General features: G+C 49.6%; 2 protein-coding genes across 10 annotated transcripts in view; one reads left to right on the forward strand and one right to left on the reverse strand.

Annotated features, from left to right (window-relative positions):
- SLC6A6 (solute carrier family 6 member 6) overlaps positions 1 to 5,145 on the forward strand; it is a gene marked incomplete at its 3' end in the record, with an annotated part of 71,021 nt that extends 65,876 nt beyond the window's left edge. For 3 of the 6 annotated variants that reach the window (XM_079122546.1, XM_079122547.1, XM_079122548.1), the window contains 2 exons: positions 1,140 to 1,276; positions 4,460 to 5,145. In XM_079122546.1, the coding sequence (XP_078978672.1) occupies positions 1,140 to 1,276; positions 4,460 to 4,514 (192 nt within the window). Of the gene's footprint in view, positions 1 to 1,139; positions 2,874 to 4,459 lie in introns of those variants that run through there. The other 3 variants (XM_079122550.1, XM_079122551.1, XM_079122549.1) reach the window with 2 other exon arrangements.
- Positions 5,146 to 6,417: 1,272 nt separating this feature from the next.
- GRIP2 (glutamate receptor interacting protein 2) overlaps positions 6,418 to 19,043 on the reverse strand; it is an 84,944-nt gene continuing 72,318 nt past the window's right edge. For all 4 annotated transcript variants that reach the window (XM_079122527.1, XM_079122524.1, XM_079122525.1 and 1 more), the window contains 3 exons: positions 11,859 to 12,002; positions 9,692 to 9,838; positions 6,418 to 8,573 (listed from right to left, as the gene is read on the reverse strand). In XM_079122527.1, the coding sequence (XP_078978653.1) occupies positions 8,415 to 8,573; positions 9,692 to 9,838; positions 11,859 to 12,002 (450 nt within the window). In that variant the 3' untranslated portion in view covers positions 6,418 to 8,414. The remainder of the gene's footprint in view (positions 8,574 to 9,691; positions 9,839 to 11,858; positions 12,003 to 19,043) is intronic.

A 19,043-nucleotide genomic window follows, 5' to 3' on the forward strand; every position in this document is an offset into this window, starting at 1 on the left:
CTCTGCTCCTCCTTGGGCTGGCCTGTGTTTCCTCCTGGGAAAGGCTCAGAGGTGCTTTGGATAGAGGGGGAGAAGCCCAGGGAATCGCTGAGCCAGGAAGGCCCCCGGGGTCTTCCTCCAGAGTAGAGCAGCTGTTCATTTTTTTTTTTTAGAAGATACAGAACAGGACCCTAATATTCAGTCAGAATAGCCAAAGTCCCTATCAGTTGTTAAAAATACTACAATCCTGCCGGGGCCCCTGCCTGACATCACAGCAGCTCAGGAGGCTGAGACAGGAGGATCCTAAAGTTGGAGGCCAGCCTCAGCAACTTAGCGAGGCCCTAAACAACTGCTTTAGTCAGCTTTTTTGCGGCTGTGACTAAAGGACCCGACCAGAATGACTGTAGAGGACGAAAAGTTGATGTGGGACTCACAGTTTCAGAAGGCTCAGTCCATAGGTGGTCGGCCCAAGGTGGGGTCAACATCGTGGTGGAGGGAGGCAGCTCACTGGTGACCAGGAAGCAGAGGGAGACGCCACTGGCCAGATACACATATATCCCCTAGAGCCAGGTCCCCAAATGCCCACCTCCTCCACCACACCCGCCTGCCTCCAGGTACCACCCAGTTAATGAAGACCCAGGGACTCCCTTTTTTTTTAAACTTAACCCCTGAGCCACATCCCCAGCCCTTTTTTATATTTTATTTAGACACAAGTTCTCTCTGAATTGCTTAGGGCCTCACTAAGTGGCTAAGGCTGGCCTCCAACTTCTGATCCACCTGCCTCAGCCTCCCAAGCTGCTGTGCCACCACACCCAGTCTTTTCCTTGGGGAAGGTGGGAGTCATGGGAGGCTTCAGACCTCCAGCATCCAAGTTGCAGAATCTCAGTCGCTTTGCAAGAAATCAGCTTCATAGAAGTGAGAAGTCAGGCTACAGAGGTTGTGAGTCCTTCGCCTCCCGAAGCATGGAAGCAGAGGTCAGCTAAAAGAAACTTCCAGTCAGGGAGCAAAACATGTTTGAATCCACTCCAAAAAGAACCTCCTTCCCCGCCCAAACCAGAGAGGGCGATGGTTGGGCAAACATCACACAGCACATACAAGTTTCAGGAGGGAGGTAGATGGGAATAGGGACGAGGAATCTGAGTCCTGTCTTTCTTCTCTAGAGAGTCAAGTACCTCCTGACCCCGAGGGAACCCAACCGCTGGGCCGTGGAGTGTGCCGGGGCCAAGCCCCACGACTCTCGGGTCTCTGTCAACGGGACTCTCATGAAACCCACTCATATCATCGTGGAGACCATGATGTGAGCCGTCGGGGACGTCGGGGCTGCTTCCACCTGTTTACTAACCTTAGATTCTCATAGGACCAGGTTTACAGAGCTTTATATTTTGCACTAGGAATCTTTTTTTTTTTTGGTTGTTGTTGTTTTATTTTGTTTATTTGTTGGTTTTTTTAATCGTCCCAGAAAAATGTTTTAACTCCGTGCGTGCGTATGCGTGAGCGTGCGTGGATCGTACCTGGTGCGGATTTGGGGATCTTTTGTACAAAAAGGAACATCCCCGGGCCCACATCCCCGGGGAGAGCCGAAGCTGTCAGACCCAGTGAGATGTGTTCTACGGGAATTTGGTCGATTTTTCTTTGTATTTTCTTTTTTCTTTTCTTTTCTTTCTTTCTTTCTTTTTTTTTTTTCTTTTTTTTTTGGAATATGTGACTCTAGACACACTCTGACCACTTGAATCCATCTTCTTGCCAGCAATAGACACCATTTTTCAAAAAAGCAATTTTTTCGGTGCTTGGCCGAGCTGGCGGAAATCTCTGCCCCCAAAGAAAAAGGCAAGACCAAATGAGATCCCAGGCACAGCGGATCTCCAGCCTGAAGGTGGGGTCCTTCCTGCACCTGGTCCAGGGGGAAGGAGGCTGTGGCGCAGAGGCCCCGAGACGGACCAGACCCAGAGGCCTGGAAGGACACAGGACTCCCCAGAGGATGCGACCTTGATCTTAGCCAAGAATAAACCTGCCAAAAATCAATGGAGCAACCCCTCCCACGAAAGAGACGGACTGGAGCTCAGAGATGAAACTCTTCAAGCACAAGGCCCAGGCAGAGGGCGGTAGAAACCACGGCTCCACAGGCCAAAAAGTCTCATCTTTTATTTTGAGATCGAGGGCAGATCATCCGTAGGACTGTCAGAGTCAAGGGTCCAAGAAGGAGCCAGTGAGAGATTTGGGGAGGGCTGGTGGGAAGGGGGCTTCGTCCACGCTGCAAGCTCTTGAAAGATGTGGATGACTGACAGACCACGGTCCTTTCTGGAACATTCCAGGCAAAGACCCGAAGCTGGCTCAAGAACACCTGGGATCTGCTGGATGGGTCTGTTGCGTCTGAATGGGATCCGAGCAGGATCTGGGTGTCCCCCACAAGGACACCTGGAGGGACGAGGGGAGAGGCAGGGAGGCTGATGGACCAAAGGCTGGGGCCCTGCGTGTTCGCATGGACCCGGGGCCAGGCGGGGGGTTTCTCTCCCCATCTCTCCACCCTCAGCTGGGAGGCTCCTGCCAAGCTCTCACGCACGATGCCACCCAGGGCCACCCTGGGTCCCCACGCAAAAGTGCCCAGAGTGGCTTCTGAGGTCGGATCTCGGATTGAGGTCCAAATCGTCCTCCGAGGCTGGCCCAAGGGCAGCCATCATGGGGTCTGCAGAGAGAAGGCCAAGGACAGTTTTGCAGGTCAGGATTGTCCAGGGGGCTGGCACCCCTCAGCCGGCGCCCTCCTGAGTGATCAGCAGAGCCCAGCGCCCCCTGAGCCAGGAGGGGAGGCTGCACCGTGGACCTGCGGACCCGGCTGACCCCCAATGGCGCCCTGGACGCTCAGTCAAGTTCAGAGTCGGCTGAACCCCGCGCCCCGAGGCGAGGAACCCCAGTTTGGCTTCCATCTTCGGAGTCGTGGCTCTTGGGAATCCTGGAAACCCCGGTTGGGGGCTCGGGGTCCCCTCGGTGTCTCCTCGGTGTCCCCGTCCTGAGGGGCCCATTCTGCACATCCTGACTTGGAGGAGCTGCTCCTTCTGTTCCCAAAGGTCTCCAGAGACACTCTGCCCAGCGACCCCGATCCCATTCCAAACCCTCTGTCCTTGTGACCTGCGTGTCTGTGTGGTGGCCGTTGTGTCTGATTGGGGCTCGACTGGCTTGTTGGTTTTTTTTTTTTTTTTTTTTCCCTTTTCTTTTTCCTCCTAATTTTACTGAGTCGCCATGTGGACCTGGTTTTTCCTTTTTGTCTTCTGGAACTTTCTAGAAAACTAACCTCTGTCATTAACTGAAGACAGGTGCCCGGCGGGGAGCACAGGGCCTGGGCACGCCGTGGCCGCCTGAGCATTTCGGGTCTCTGGGGTCTCCGCGTTCCCTGCTGGGGCTTTTAGGCCCCGCGGGAAAGTTTGCCCCACGGGGTGACCTTCTGAAGACGATCCCCAGTCCAAATTCTAGACCAAAGACACACATGGGCCCGGTCCCCAGGCCCCACCTGGAAGACAGGCCACTTGCTGCCAGCCTGTTCCTCCCGCGTCCCGGGCACCTGCCTGCCTTCCCTGTCTGTCCTGCTCCAAGCTTTGGCCTGTGTCCTCTGTGACCCTGGATGTCTTTTCTGTCTCCGTGTGAGTGAGACTTGCAATTCGAGCTCACGACTGGTTCACCTGCCCCGGGGGCAGCAGGTGGGAAGGTCCCCTGCTCTCTGCCTGGGACGGGGGTAGAGAGTCTGCTGTGCACGCGAAGCCCCATTGCCCGGGTGGGGACAGGAAGTGAGCGAGACACTCCAAGATTTTTTTAATTTTTTTTAAGATGCAGAAGTGGGTGGGGGGCCCCAGGAGGAGACCCCGGGGGGAAAGGCCTCGTGGATCCGAGGGTCCGGGGGCGGGGGGGAGAGGCCTTCCAGGGTCCCCGGTATAAAGGGGGAAATGGAGGCCTCCGTCATGAGGTTCGGCCAGTGTGACCGAGCTGAGTCCCAGTCTCGCCCCAAGGTTAGGGTTCGGGTTCACTTTGATGACAGAGGGAGCAAATTCCCTGGTGGTCAGGGACGGGGCCGGAAGCAACCCCACTACCCTCTGATCCTCCTCCTGGAGGGCCATCTGGACCCCAGCTGGGGCTCTGTGAGGGCCCCCCTGGCCTCAGGCAGGAGGCCATCTGTCCCCGCACCCCCTGCACAGGCCCTTCCTCCCTCCCAGCAGCCCCACCCGGGAGCTGGCAAGTGAGACCCTTATTTGCACAAGATGAAATCCGGGCCCAGAGAAGCCAGCTGCTCCAAAAGAAAGGCCCCTTAGGGTTTCAGCGACAAACTCCCAGGCTCCAAGGCGAGGCGGGACTCCCCAGGGCGACCCCCACCCCAGCCCTGGGTGACGCACGGCTCCCGACAGCCTGCGGCCCGCCGGTCCTCGTCCCCCGAAGATGGTGGCCAAGCGCCCAGAGCCCCTCTGCCTAGCACTGGGGTCTTCTTGTCATCATACAGGTGCCACAACAGCGCCCCGCCGGCCGGCCAGCACCTCCAGGAGGGCCCCTCCTGATAAAGAGAGGGCGCTGGGCAGCTGACCTAAAGGCAGAGGCGCTCACTTCTCCCCAGGACTCAGCCAGGAAAGGACCCGAGGGACAGAGCCTCAGACCCAGGTGCACGCGGGCCACAGGCGCTCGGACACCAGGCAGGACAGAAACCCGGGCCCCGCCCAGAGCTGGAGCAGGGGCGGGGCCAGAAGCCAGGCGCCCGGCCTCGCCCCGCCCCCTGCCCCCCCCTGCCCCGCCCACGACCTTCAAATACACCTGCTTTTCCCATAGGAAGCTTTTCCCCTGCACGTCCCTGCTCTGACCAGCTCCCTGGGGGATGGAGTGTCTCGTTGGGCGTGTGGCTTCCCATCCAGACGGTGGCTCCTTTTTTTTTTTTCTTTTTCCCCCCTGTGACCCCCATTCGCCTCCCCAGCCCCCTGTCAACTGTGACTCTGTATTTAGCACAAAAACAGAGCAGAAAACCTGGGGATCGCCTCCTTCCAGAACGATGTCTGGCTCATCAGGACATATTTTTTTTTTTTTTAAACTTGGAAATATTTTTAAGCTCTTTTAAACTTTTGTAAAAAACAAAATTTTAAAAAAAATCCAAAAACGAAAAAAAAAAAAAAAAAAAAAAAAAGACAAAAACAAAAACAACCAACCGAAATCCACCAAGAGAGACTCTTTCGGAGGAACATTTGTGTTTGGCCGGAATCTTCGGTGTACCCTTCACCCCGCAGCCGACGAGCTTCTGTGTATGATGTTTTATGATAAAGAATCCCTGGATGTCCCAGGGGTTTTCTGTGTTTCTTTTGCTTTTTAGATAAATATGTATATCGATATTTTAAATTCATCTTTGCTTTTTTTAGAGGAGTTTGTAATCACCTTATAACAGGACAATAAACATTTCCTTTTTAAAAGCCAGGACGCGTGCCAGGTGTTTGGCGAACTCTTTACTGTTTTTAAAGGGCTTTGTGTCCAACCCTGCAGGATCCCCTTCTCTGAAATGCTTGGAACTAGAAGGGTTTCAGATTTGGGGATTTCTTTGGATTTTGGAATATTTGCATATACATACTGAGGTACTGTGGGAGGGGACCGTGGTCTAAAGGCGAAGTTCACTGATGTTTCACAAACACCTTTAGACACGACCCGAAGTTGGTTTGTTTGTTTATTGGTACCAGGGATTAAATTTGGGGGCACTCAACCCCTGAATCACATCCCCAGCCCTATTTTGTATTTTATTTAGAGACAGGGTCTCACTGAGTTGCGTAGGGCCTCACTTTTGCTGAGGCCAGCTTTGAACTGCAGATCCTCCTGCCTCAGCCTCCCGGGCTGCTGGGATGACAGGTGTGAACCACCGCCCCAGCACCCCAGCCCTCTCTATGTTTTGTTTTGAGACAGGGTCCCACTAAGTTGCTTACAGACTTGCTAAATTGCTGAGGCTGGCCTCTCACTTGTGATCCTCCTGCCTCAGCCTCCCAAGCCTGAAGTCTTCATGATTTGCTTACTGGTTCATTGTCCTCCACTGTCATGCAGACAGGACCTCAGTCCCTCTTTGGATGTTGTATGTCCAGGGACTGCATGATACCCAGTAAATGGCAGACTTTTAAAACAGAGTAACATATGGCTGGGTGTGTTGGCACACATCTGTGATCCCAGCAATTTGGGAGACTGAGGCAGGAGGATGGCAGGTTCGAGGCAAACTTAGCAAGGCCCTGAGCAACTTAGGAAGATCCTGTCTCAAAATGTAAAAAAAGAATTGAAGAAGAGCTGGGGATATGGCTCAGTGGTTAGGTGCCCTGGGGTTTGATCCCTGCTCCCCAAATAGTAGACAAAAAGAATTATGTGAATATAAAGCAGGTGAGATGTCATCAGAAGCTGGCCCTTGCCAACCGATATTAAGAAAAATAATACTAATTTAAAAAGGAAACAGTCTACTCCAGTACATTTAAACCCTTTTATTATTTTTTTTTAAAAATTGCCCCAGCAGTACTGGACCCCCCACCCGCTACGGCAACCCCAGGTGGGACAGAGATTCACAGGTGGGCCCCAGACAGACCACAGATGGCCTTGGCAACGTAGTAGCTCGTGGGCACGTTGGGTTTGCAAGCGCCCCGAGAAACCTCGTGTAGAAAAATACTTTACAAGGAAAGTTCTGATCTCAGCCAGAGAAAAATACAGCTTTGGGGGTGGGGACATGTCACGGGGGGCAGTACCCGAAATGCGTAGGCAGGCAGGATGTCACGGGAGGGGCGGAACGTGGCGGTGGGGACCAGCCATCCCCATGAGAAGCCGGAGGCGATATTGCATATGAGGGCCCGCGACCATGGCTAGGAGGGCCCCCGGCCCGTCCTCATTGCATACGGTTGAGAAAATGGTGGAGGCTGCAGCCCCGGGGTGGGTGGGGGGGACGCTGGTCAGAGTGGACATGCCTTCCATCGCTGGGTGTCCTGGAGTCCAAGGGACAAGCCCAAGCCCAGAAGCCCTGAGTGTGAACCCATTTCAGCCCTCTCACTTCACAAAGGCCCAGAGAGGGTGGGCCACTTGCCCAAGGTCACACAGCCACAGCGACTGGTGGCCCGGAGACACCTCTCTGCTGTACCATCTCCTACCCTTGGTCTCTTGGCCTCTGTGGGGTGCCCCTGCTGGGTGGGCGGTGCCCTCTCACCCTGGGGCAGATGTCGACCTGGAATCCAAGATGGCAGAGATGCTGGGCAGCCCGGCTGGAGGCATGAAGGACCCTCGGGAGGGGACCAGGACACAGGCAAGTGGAGGGAGGCAGTGGGCAGGTGGAGAGGTCCTGGCTTTGAGCCTGTTATCTGCTCAGAGATTGTCCAGAGGGACCTGATCTGAGGGGACACAGCCAGCAGTCAGTCGGGGTGAACAGTGTCCACCACCCACGCCCCCCCTTCTGGTCCCCCAGCAACAAGGATCTTCCTGGCCCCCAGGGGGCCCTGGGGTGTGGTGAAGAGGTGGGAGTGGACACCCCCTTAAGGGCCAGCCAGGGCGAGGCCGATCCCCAACCCTTCTCCAGATGGAAGGGGTCTCTGGTGGGTGGAGGCGGGGAGCCGAGCAAGGGGTGCTGGCTTTTCCAGGTTTCAGGTGGGAACAGATGTCCCTGGATTGGCCATGGACGCTGCTCCAGCCCCTCCCTCCTCCTGTCCTGACTGGGACACGGAAGGAGCCCTGTCATCTCGCACCCGGGATGTCCACGGTTTTCCAGGGGAACAGACCCTCCTGGCTCTTCTGACCACGAATGTCACAGAGAGGGGCCTGGGCAGCCTCGGTGTGTGGAAGGGTCGAGGCCACCCACAAAAGCAGCAGGCGCAGAGCCCGAGGCTGAGCCCACCCGTGGCCCCCCAAACGCAGCTCCAGTCCCAGGAGGGAAAGGGTCAGGGCTTCCGGGGATCCCAGAGGCCCCAGTTCAGGGTCCCCAAGTCACAGGATCTGAGCCAGCAGGGGCAGACGCCCGGGATTCTGCAGAGGGGACGACCGAGTCCTATCCTGAGCCTCGTCCTCGCGGGTGGCAGGGTCTCTGGTGTCCTGGTCCCCGTCGGGAAAGGCAAGCACCTGAGCCAGGTGGCGGTGCGCCGGGACGTCCCGCCGCTCTGGGGCTGCTGCTCACCTCCCGGGACAGAGCGCAGGCTGCTGGCAGCTCAGTCCAGGGCTCGCCGGCTCCTGGGACCTGTCCGAGGAGGCCCCGCAGGGACCTGGAGACCCCGGCCTCTCCTCCCGTCTCAGCAGCCTATCCCGACCCTGGGAAGGGCCCCTCTGCGCATCTTGAAGACCCAACTTGGCAAAGCCCCAGATGTCGCTGTAACTGCGTCGGGGACCTCGCTGCCTGGCGCCCCGGTTACCACGGAGCCCAGGTCCCATCCCGGCCTCGGAGTCCGCCGGACCTAACGGACGGACCAGCAGGGGCCACTTCAGAGCATCTGGGGACTGCTGGGGCCTGGCGTTCGCGACGTCCGGTTGCTCGATGCCAGCGGGTTGCGGCTGATGACCAGCTCCAGGACCTCCCCCGCCTCGGCCAGGAGGGGCACCGCCAGGCAGCAATCGAAGTCCCGCGTGCGAACGTGGTTGACCTGCGCAGTGCACAGCCGGGCGACAGGGCCCAGCGCTCAGTTCAGCAGGGCGAAGCGGGCAGGAATCCTCGCATTCCTTCAACTACGGGCCTGGCCAGGCGCGGTGGCGCACACCTACAGTCCCTGTGACTCGGGAGGCTGAGGCAGGAGGATCGCGAGTTCCAAGCCAGCCTCAGCAAAAGCGAGGCCCTAAGCAACTCAGGGAGACCCTGTCTCTAAATAAAATACAAAATAGGGCTGGGGGTGTGGCCCAGTGGTTAAGTGCCCCTGAGTTCGATTCCTGGCACCCCGCCCCCCTACTCCCAAAGTTTCCTTCAAAATAAAAGGTGAAAAATCCCCATCAGTTTGGAGAAAGAACGCATCAATCAAAATCAATTTAGCACCAATAGTGGCGGAAACCACAGTCAGGAAACAAAAATAGCTGAGCATGTCCAGCTGGTCCGGGGTGACTGAGGGAGGGACGCCTCACCCTCCCCAGACTTCCTTGCTGTTAGGCACGTCACATGACCGGTTCTGGCCAATAGGCTGTGAAGGGCCGTGACAGGCATGTTTCTGTGTGAAGGCAGAAAAGGAGCTGTCCAGGCTCGGCTCCTCTGTCACGGAGTTTGAGGAGGTCAAGTGGATTAGAGGAGCTGGAGGTCCTTCAGCCTGGGGAAAAGGAGGCCACACTGGCCCCCAGTGGACATGGAGAGTGATTCATCAGCACTAGTGTGTGTGGAGCATTGAGGTTTGGGGGATGTTTGTTACTGCAGCATAACTCAGCCTCACCTGACTGATACAACTTACTTCATCATTTGGGGGGTGTTCTAGGGATAGAACTTGGGGTGATTTACCACTGAGCTACATCCCTAATCATTGTTTTTCTTTTTTTTTTTTTTTTTTTTTTTTGAATTTTGAGATAGGGTCTTGCTGAGTTGCTTAGGGCCTCACTAATATGCTGAAGCTGGCCTTGAACTCGTGATCCTCCTGCCTCAGCCTCCTGAGGCGCTGGGATGACAGGCGTGTGCCACCGACCCAGCAGTCATCTGCTCTTCACAGTTGAGTACAAGTGGGCTCCGTCCCCATCCTAGGACTGGGAAACAAGGCCACCTGCCTGTGGTGTCCTCCCCCTGCGGTACCTGAAGGACCCTGTCGAAGGGCCGGAGGCCCCCACGTTGGGCTGGCCCATCAGGACGCACGGTGTGCACGTAGACACCCTTCTCTAGGAGGCCGTCTGAGACGCTGAAGCCGAAGTCATTCCGCGCGGGGTCCTTGTGCAGCGTCACCTGCGGGCAGGAGGAGGAGGGGTCCCTGGAACTCTGCCTCCAGCCTCCCGCGGTGGCCTGAACCCCTCGCTCTGGCGGCCGGTGCCTCTGGGATCCAGGCTCAGCCCACCGGCCTGCTGCGACCCCAGGCTTCCCCTGGGGGCTGCCCGGCCTTCCCTGCCCGGAGCACCTCCCCCGCCGCAGGTCCCCTGGGAAGGGGCTTCCCTTGCTGGGCTTCCTCGGTGCCCTCGCTGTCACCAAGGAGAGAGCCTGAGCGTGTCCACCACCCCAAACACTCCTGTGCCTCCTTACGAAGAGCCGGCTTCCGGCTCAGGGCGCTCAGAGGCGGCAGGCTGGAGTTTCTCCTGTTTCTTTTTAGATAGTGATGGCGAGATGCCGGCTTCTCATTTCAGGTAGTGATGGAAAGGTAGGATTTATAGAAAAACGTTAGACAGCCCGGGCACCGGCGCGTGCCTGTAATCCCGGGGCTGGGGAGGCTGAGGCAGGAGGATGACAAGCTGGAGGCCAGCCTCAGCAACTTAGTGAGACCCTGTCTCAAAATAAAAAATAAAAAAGGCCGGGGATATGGTTCAATGCTTAAGTGCCCCTGGGTTCAATCTCCCGGTAAGAAAGAGAAAAGAAAGAAAGAAAAGAGAAAAGAGAGGAGACAGCGGTTCCTCAGTATCTGCAGGAGACTGATTCCAGGACCCCTCGTAGACACCGAAGTCTGCAGGTGTTCAAGTCCGTTATACAAAATGGTGCAGATGTGCATGGAGTCTGCACATCTCCCTTGCACTTTCAATCATCTCTAGATAACTTGTAACACCTAGTGTGGTGTGAATTCTGTGTAAATAATTGTTATACTGTATTGTTTAGGGAATGATTAAAAAATGTCTGTACCTGTTCAGTACAGATGTAATTTTTTTTCTTGGTACCAGGGACTGAATCCAGGGATGCTTTACCACCGAGCCACATCCCCAGCCCTATTTATTTATTTATTTATTTAATTCTGACACAGAGTCTCATCAAGATGCTTAGGGCTTCTCTAAGTTGCTGAGGCTGGCTTCCAACTTGCAATCCTCCTGCCTCAGCCTCCCGAGTCACTGGGATGGCAGGCGTGCACCACAGGACCTAGTGCAGATGTAATTTTTGAATGAATGTTGCCAAACTGTGTGTGGTTGGATTCGCGAGTGCAGAACCGGGAATGAATCGGGAAGGCCGACTGTATACATATACACGTGCACATATCTAGATGCATACAATATGCAAACTTTTATATATAAATGCACGTGTGTATAAATATGCACTTACATGCACTTGCACATATAGATATGTACACACACACACACACTTGAGAGGGAATAAAAGCAAGTCCACTTAGAGAAAAATAATAATAGCCCACTGTATATTGCATGTGTGCATTTGTGTGTTGTGTGCTGCATGTGTTGTATTGTGTTGTGTGTGTTGTGTTGTGTGTTGGTTGTGTTCATTTGTGTGTGTTGTGAGTGTGTTGTCCGTGTGTTCTGTTTGTTGAGCATGTTGTGTGTGTTGTATCTGTTGTGTGTGGTATGTGTGTTGTGTGTGTGGTATGTGTGTGTGTTGTGTTCGTTTGTGTGTGTATTGTGTCTGTTGTGTATATATTGTGTGTTGTGTGTGTTGTGTGTTCTGTGTCTGTTGTGTTCATTTGCGTATGTGTTGTGTGTGTCCTGTGTGTTGTGTGTCTGTTGTTTGTGTGTGTGTTGTCCGTGTGTTCTGTTTGTTGTGCATGTTGTGTTGTGTGTGTTGTATCTGTTGTGTGTGTGGTATGTGTGTGTAATGTGTGTGTTGTGTCTGTTGTGTTCGTTTGTGTGTGTGTGTGTGTGTGTGTCCTGTGTGTGTGTTTACCACCCATACGATGAGGGTTGTGGAAAACAGCCTGGTGTGAATCCCTGTTTGACGGTGGAGGAGAGGAGGGGCCTGGAGGGAGGAGGGGCCCACAGATCCGGGCGGGTCCTTGTGGCCAAAGGACGTGGGCCGCCCCCAGGGCCCACCCGGCACCCACCTTGTGCATCTCCAGGGGCGTCGGCAGCAGAAGCTCCTGCAGCTCCTCGGGGGCAGCTCGTGCCTCCCGGGCCCTCCGCCAGGGCCGGGGGCCGGGCCTGCCCTCCAGAGCCACGCTCTGCACGGCGCCCGTCATGATGGAGGCCTGCGGGGTGGGATGGTGGTCAGACGCCCATTCGCTTGCCCGTCAGACAGGCAGCATCCACCCACCCGCTGGGCGCCGGGCTTCAGGGTCCCATGGGGAACAGGGCAGCTGTGGTCCTTGCCCGCTTGGGGGCTCTCGCTGGTGGAGGGGTGGGCGTCACTGGTGAACCCCACAATCCCAGGATCAATGATGGGGGGCTCGTTTCTCAGCATGGCACGCACAGACTCATTTTATTCTCTGCGACAGCCTGAGGGAGTTGTGTGCCATTTCCCCCCATTCTGCAGACAAGTGAACTGAGGCTTGGAGAGGTAAGATGGGATCGCAGAGTCTGGCTCCAAAGTCGGGGCTCTTGAGCACTTTGCTCTACTGCTATTTGTAAACATGAACTTTAAGATAACATGGTGATTGTGACAGAGGTGAGGTACGTGGGAAATGAGCACCCAGGATGGTGTGAGGGCTCAGGGAAGCTTCCAGAACTGAGCCCTCAGAGCTAAGGAAGAAGAGAAGGTGGAAGAGAGAGGGAGCATCATGTGCCAAGGCCCTGTGGTGAGGAGACCTGGAAGAAGGCCCCAGGGCTGGGGAAAGTGGTGGGGAGGCCTGGGGTGAGGGACTATTCCAGAGGTGCCCAACCACACAGAGCCCAGAGGATGCCTATGGCAGGAACTGTCCCTGAAAGGAAGCACCATGGTGTACTTAGAAGCCCAGCTGCCCACCAAGACAACAGACAGGCAAACCCATGTCCAGGATGCTCCAAATCACAGAAAAACCAAAGGAAATTTTAGAACTAGTCTGCTGAAAAAATGTACAGAAAAGTCAGAAGACAGAAAGGAAAAGACACCAGGAAAAAAAGAGGCAGTATTTGAAAAATAAATAGACACTCTAGAAATAAAAGATGTAGATTCTGAAATACAATATCGAGATCGCAGATGAGACTGGGTGGGCAGATTTAAAAGAAAGGAAGTTGCACACAGTGCAAAGAAAATGTCAAAAAAAAAAAAAAAAGTTAAGAGACATAGAAAACAGAATGTCTGGGCGCAAGGCAGGGGCCCAAAGCATATCTAAGAGAAGTCCCTAAGGAGATAATAAGGGGGAGGTGATATTTAAAATATGATTAAGAATTTTCCAGAAGGAAAACAGAAGTTCTCAGGCTGACAGAAAAAGATATTAAAAAAATAAAAAAATAAAAACCAAACTAACACTGAGACACATCAGAGCAAAAGATCCAGCCAAAATAGAGAAATCCAGTGACATGCTACTTTCAAAGGCATGACCGTGATCCAAGAGCAGCAAGAACAGTTGCCAGAAGACAATGGAATCACCCATTTGAAGCCTTGGGAGAAGGTGAATTTTATACCTAGCTAAACTATCACTCAAGATTCACAGTGAAACAGACATTTTCAGAACACAAAACCTGGAAGGCCTTATATCCAAGACCTTCACTGAATGAGCTCCTGAACATTAAAAAATGAACTCAGAAAGAAAAGATGAGAGACAGAAGTCATGGGGAGCAAATCGAAGGGCCAAACATGCTGATGAGAGCGAATAAGTACCGGCTAAGCCCCTGCAGGCACTACGTCTGAGCAAATTTATAAACGAGTTGGGAGACGGAAGGAGATGGTTTGGAAGGAGGTTAGGCAGAGTCTAATGTCCGTCTTCCTAAGAAGTATTGATTGGGTTTTATTAGGAAACCGAAGTTAAGAATAGATCTTGGGAACAGCCAGGCCCTGTAGGACCCCTGGCCAGACTGACTGAGCCCCGTCTCCAGGATCCCTCGGCCCGACTGATCGCTCCCTGCCTCTGGGGCCCTCACGTTGACTGACTGCTCCCTGCTGCCAGGACCCCCAGACCAACTGACTGCACCCGACCTCCAGGACCCCTGCCTGACCAACCGCATCCCGACTCAGGACCTCCAGCTGACCACGTCCACCCCTGAGCTGCAGCTCCACATTTGCCAACACATTTGGAAGCCAGAGCGGCCATCTTGGATAATCCTGGAAGCCTTAGCAAATCCGATCTTTCGGTGAGGCAAATCCCATCCTGAGACGCCTGCTGGAGGCTTGAAGCTCATTGTCAGGTACCTCTCATGCATCAGGCTACTGAACACTGGGAGGTTTCATTACTATATGACTGTTATACAGTAGATTTTCTTTTTCTCCTTTTTAAAAAAAAATTTTTTATTTCGTTACTTTTCTTGCTCTCTTTTCCTTTTGTTTACCTGTTCCCTCAGAGTCTCTTTCTCCCTTTTTTGCATGCTAACATCCGATTTCTTTTGATTACACTCTCACCCTTTCTATTTTCTAGAATTTCTGTATATTCTTTTCTTATCCCATTAATAGCCACATTCTACATCCCTCTGCATCCTCTTTGTCCTCCATGAGAAACTGCAGACCTTATTGCAAACCTGTGTGTTTTATTGAAGATAATATTTGAACTCATTTTGTTTATTATGACAATTTTGTTATTGTCCCCATAGGGGCTATTTGGTCTAGGATTGCATAGTGTCTGAATTGGACACTGCTAATATTGATCTCCCCTTAAAGAAAGGGTTTTGGAAACCTATAGGGCCTCTATAAGCCTATAGGGGGAAATCTGTAATACCCCAGATCTGCACTGCTAGAGGGGAAGATACATGAGCCACATGAAAAAACAAGGGAAGAAAATGATCCAAACAAATCTAGATTCTATAGTAATAGAATCCAATGACAGTATGGTAGAAGAAATGTCAGAAAAGGACTTCAGATTATACATGATTAAGAAGATTCATGAAGCAAAGGATGAGATAAGAGAGCAAATGCAGGCAATGAATGATAATACCAATAAGCTGAAAGAGCAAGTGCAGGAAGCAAAAGATCATTTCAAAAAAGAGATAGAGATTCTCAAAAAAAAAAAAAAAAAAAAAAACCAAATGGAGATCCTTGAAATGAAGAAAACAATAAACCAAATAAAAAACTCAATGGAAAGCATCACCAACAGACTAGACCACTTGGAAGACAGAACCTCAGACAATGAAACTAAATATTTAATCTTGAAAATAAAGTCGCCAAACAGAGAAGATGGTAAGAAATCATGAACAGAATCTCCAAGAACTATGGGACATCATGAAAAGACCAAATTTAAGAATTATTGGGATTGAGGAAGGCACAGAGATACAAACCAAAGGAATGAACAACCTATTCAATGAAATAATATCAGAAAATTTCCCAAACCTGAAGAATGAAATGGAAAATCAAATACAAGAGGCTTACAGAACACCAAATGCACAGAATCACAACAGATCCACACAAGGCACATTATAATGAAAATGCCTAACATTCAAAATAAAGATAGGATTTTGAAGGCCGTGAGAGAAAAGCATCGGATTACATACAGGGGGAGACCAATACAGATAGCAGCAGACTTCTCAACCCAGACTCTAAAAGCTAGAAGGGCCTGGATCAACATATTTCAAGCTCTGAAAGAACATGGTTGCCAACTAAGAATCCTATACCCAGCAAAACTAACCTTCAGATTTGAAGATGAAATAAAATCCTTCCATGATAAACAAAAGTTAAAAGAATTTACAAATAGAAAGCCTGCGCTACAGAATGTTCTCAACAAAATATTCCAGGAGGAGGAAATGAAAAACAACAATGTAGGTCAGCAAAGGGAGGAACTACCGTAGAGAAAAACCACTCAAAGGAGAAACCAAAAAATAAGCTCAAATGACTGGGAATACAAATCATTTCTCAATAATAACCCTGAACGTTAATGGCCTAAAGTCCTCATTCAAAAGACATAGACTGGCAGAATGAATTAAAAAGAAAGATCCAACAATATGCTGCCTGGAAGAGACTCATCTCATAGAAAAAGACATCCACAGACTAAAGGTGAAAGGATGGGAAAAAACCTACCACGCACAGGGACTCACTAAAAAAGCGGGAGGTTCCATCCTTATATCAGATAAAGTGGACTTCAAGCCAAAGTTAGTCAGAAGGGATAAAGAAGGACATTTCATACTGCTTAAGGGAACCATAAATCAGGAAGACATAATGATAGTAAATATTTATGCCCCAAACAATGGTGCATCCCTGTACATCAAACAAATCCTTCTCAATTCCAGGAATCACATAAATCACAACACAATAATTCTGGGTGACTTTAATGCACCACTGTCACCACTAGATAGATCTTCCAAACAAAATCCAACCAAAGAAACCATAGAAATCAATAACACAATCAATAACCTAGACTTTAGACATATGTAAAATATTCCATCCATCAACGAGTGGATTCACTTTCTTCTCAGCAGCACATGGAACCTTCTCAAAAATAGACCCTATGTTATGCCTCAAAGCAACTCTTAGGAAATGCAAAAAAATAGATATACTGCCTTGTGTTCTGCCTTGTGATCATAATGGACTGAAAGTAGAAATCAATGACAAAATAAAAAACAGAAATTACTCCAACACCTGCAGACTAAATAATATGCTATTGAATGAAACATGGATAACAGAAAACATCAGGGAGATAAAAAAATTCTTAGAGGTCAATGAGAATGATGATACAATATATCAAAATCTCTGGGACACTATGAAAGTGGTACTAAGAGGAAAATTCATTGCATGGAGTGCATTCCAGAAAAGAATGAAAAGTCAACAACTAAATGACCTAACATTACAGCTCAAAGCCCTAGAAAAAGAACAGAATAACAGCAAAAGTAGTAGAAGACAGGAAATAATTAAAATCAGAGCTGAAATCAATGAAATTGAAACAAAAGAACAATTGAAAAAATTGACAAAACAAAAAGTTGGTTCTTTGAAAAAGTAAACAAAATAGACAAACCCTTAGCCACACTAACAAAGAGAAGGAGAGAGAAAACTCAAATTACTAAAATTCGTGATGAAAAAGGAAATATCATGACAGACACCACTGAGATACAGAACACAATGAGAAGCTACTTTGAAAATCTGTATTCCAACAAAATAGAAACTACCGAAGACATTGACAAATTTCTAGAGACATATGCTCCTCCCAAACTGAACCAGGAGGACATACACGATTTAAACAGATCAATATCAAGCAATGAAATAGAAGAAGCCATTAAAAATCTACCATCCAAGAAAAGCCCAGGACCAGACAGATTCTGAGCCGAGTTCTACAAGACCTTCAAAGAAGAACTCATTCCAATACTTCTCAAAGTATTCCAGGAAATAGAAAAGGAGGGTATCGTACCGAACTCATTCTATGAAGCTAATATCACCCTCATACCCAAACCAGGAAAAGACACATCAAGGAAAGAAAATTTTAGACCAATATCCTTGATGAATATAGATACAAAGATCCTTAACAAAATATTGGCAAACCATATCCAAAAACATATTAAGAAAATTGTGCACCACGATCAAGTGGGGTTCATCCCTGGAATCCAAGGATGGTTCAACATTCGTAAATCAATAAACATAATCCATCATGTCAATAGACTTAAGGATAAGAATCATATGGTTATTTCAATTGACACAGAAAAAGTGTTTGATAAAATACAACACCCCTTCATGCTCAAAACACTAGAAAAAATAGGGATAGTAGGAACATACCTGAACTTTGTAAAGGCTATTTATGCTAAGCCCATGGCCAACATCATTCTTAATGGAGAAAAACTGAACCATTCCCTTTAAAAACGGGAACAAGACAGGGATGTCCTCTTTCACCACTTCTATTCAACATTGTCCTCGAAACTCTAGCCAGAGCAATTAGGCAGACCAAAGAAATTAAAGGGATATGAATAGGATAAGAGGAACTTAAGCTGTCACTATTTGCTGATGGCATGATTCTATATTTAGAGGATCCAAAAACCTCCTCCAGAAAACTTCTAGACCTCATCAATGAATTCAGCAAAATAGCAGGCTATAAAATCAACACGCATAAATCTAAAGCATTTTTATACGTAAGCGACAAAACACCAGAAAGGGAAATGAGGAAAACAACTCCATTTGCAATAGCCTGAAAAAAAATAAAATACTTGGGAATCAATCTAACCAAAGAAGTAAAAGATCTCTACAATCAAAACTACAAAACACTGAAGGAAGAAATTAAGGAAGACCTTAGAAGATGGAAAGATCTCCCACGTTCTTGGATAGGCAGAATTAATATTGTCAAAATGGCCATACTACCAAAGTGCTATACAGATTCAATGCAATTCCAATTAAAATCCCAATGATGTACCTTACAGAAATAGAGCAAGCAATCATGGAATTCATCTGGAAGAATAAGAAACCCAGAATAGCTAAAGCAATCCTTAGCAGGAAGGGTGAAACAGGGGGTATCGCAATACCAGAACTTCAACTATACTACAAAGCAATAGTAACAAAAACAGCATGGTATTGGCACCAAAATAGACAGGTAGATCAATGGTACAGAATAGAGGACACAGACACAAACCCAAATAAATACAATTTTCTCATACTAGACAAAGGTGCCAAAAATATGCAATGGAGAAAAGATAGCCTCTTCAACAAATGGTGCTGGGAAAACTAGAAATCCATATGCAGCAGAATGAAATTAAACCCCTATCTTTCACCCTGCACAAAAATCAACTCACAATGGATCAAGGACCTTGAAATCAGACCAGAGACCCTGCATCTTATAGAAGAAAAAGTAGGTCCAAATCTTCAACATTTTGGCTTAGGATCAGACTTCCTTAACAGGACTCCCATAGCACAAGAAATAAAAGCAAGAATCAATAACTGGGATAGATTCAAACTAAAAAGCTTTCTCTCAGCAAAGGAAACTATCAGTAATGTCAAGAGAGAGCCTACAGAGTGGGAGAATATCTTTGCCTCTCATACTTCAGATAGAGCACTAATTTCCAGAATATATAAAGATCTCAAAAAACTCTACACCAAGAATAAAAATAATCCAATCGACAAATGGGCTAAGGAAATGAACAGACACTTCACAGAAGAAGATGTACAAGTAATCAATAGATATATGAAAAAATGTTCACCATCTTTAGTAATAAGAGAAATGCAAATCAAAACTGCACTAAGATTCCATCTCACCCCA

Source organism: Sciurus vulgaris, assembly GCF_902686455.1.
Source record: "Sciurus vulgaris genome assembly, chromosome: 19".
Taxonomy (NCBI): Eukaryota; Metazoa; Chordata; class Mammalia; order Rodentia; family Sciuridae; genus Sciurus; species Sciurus vulgaris.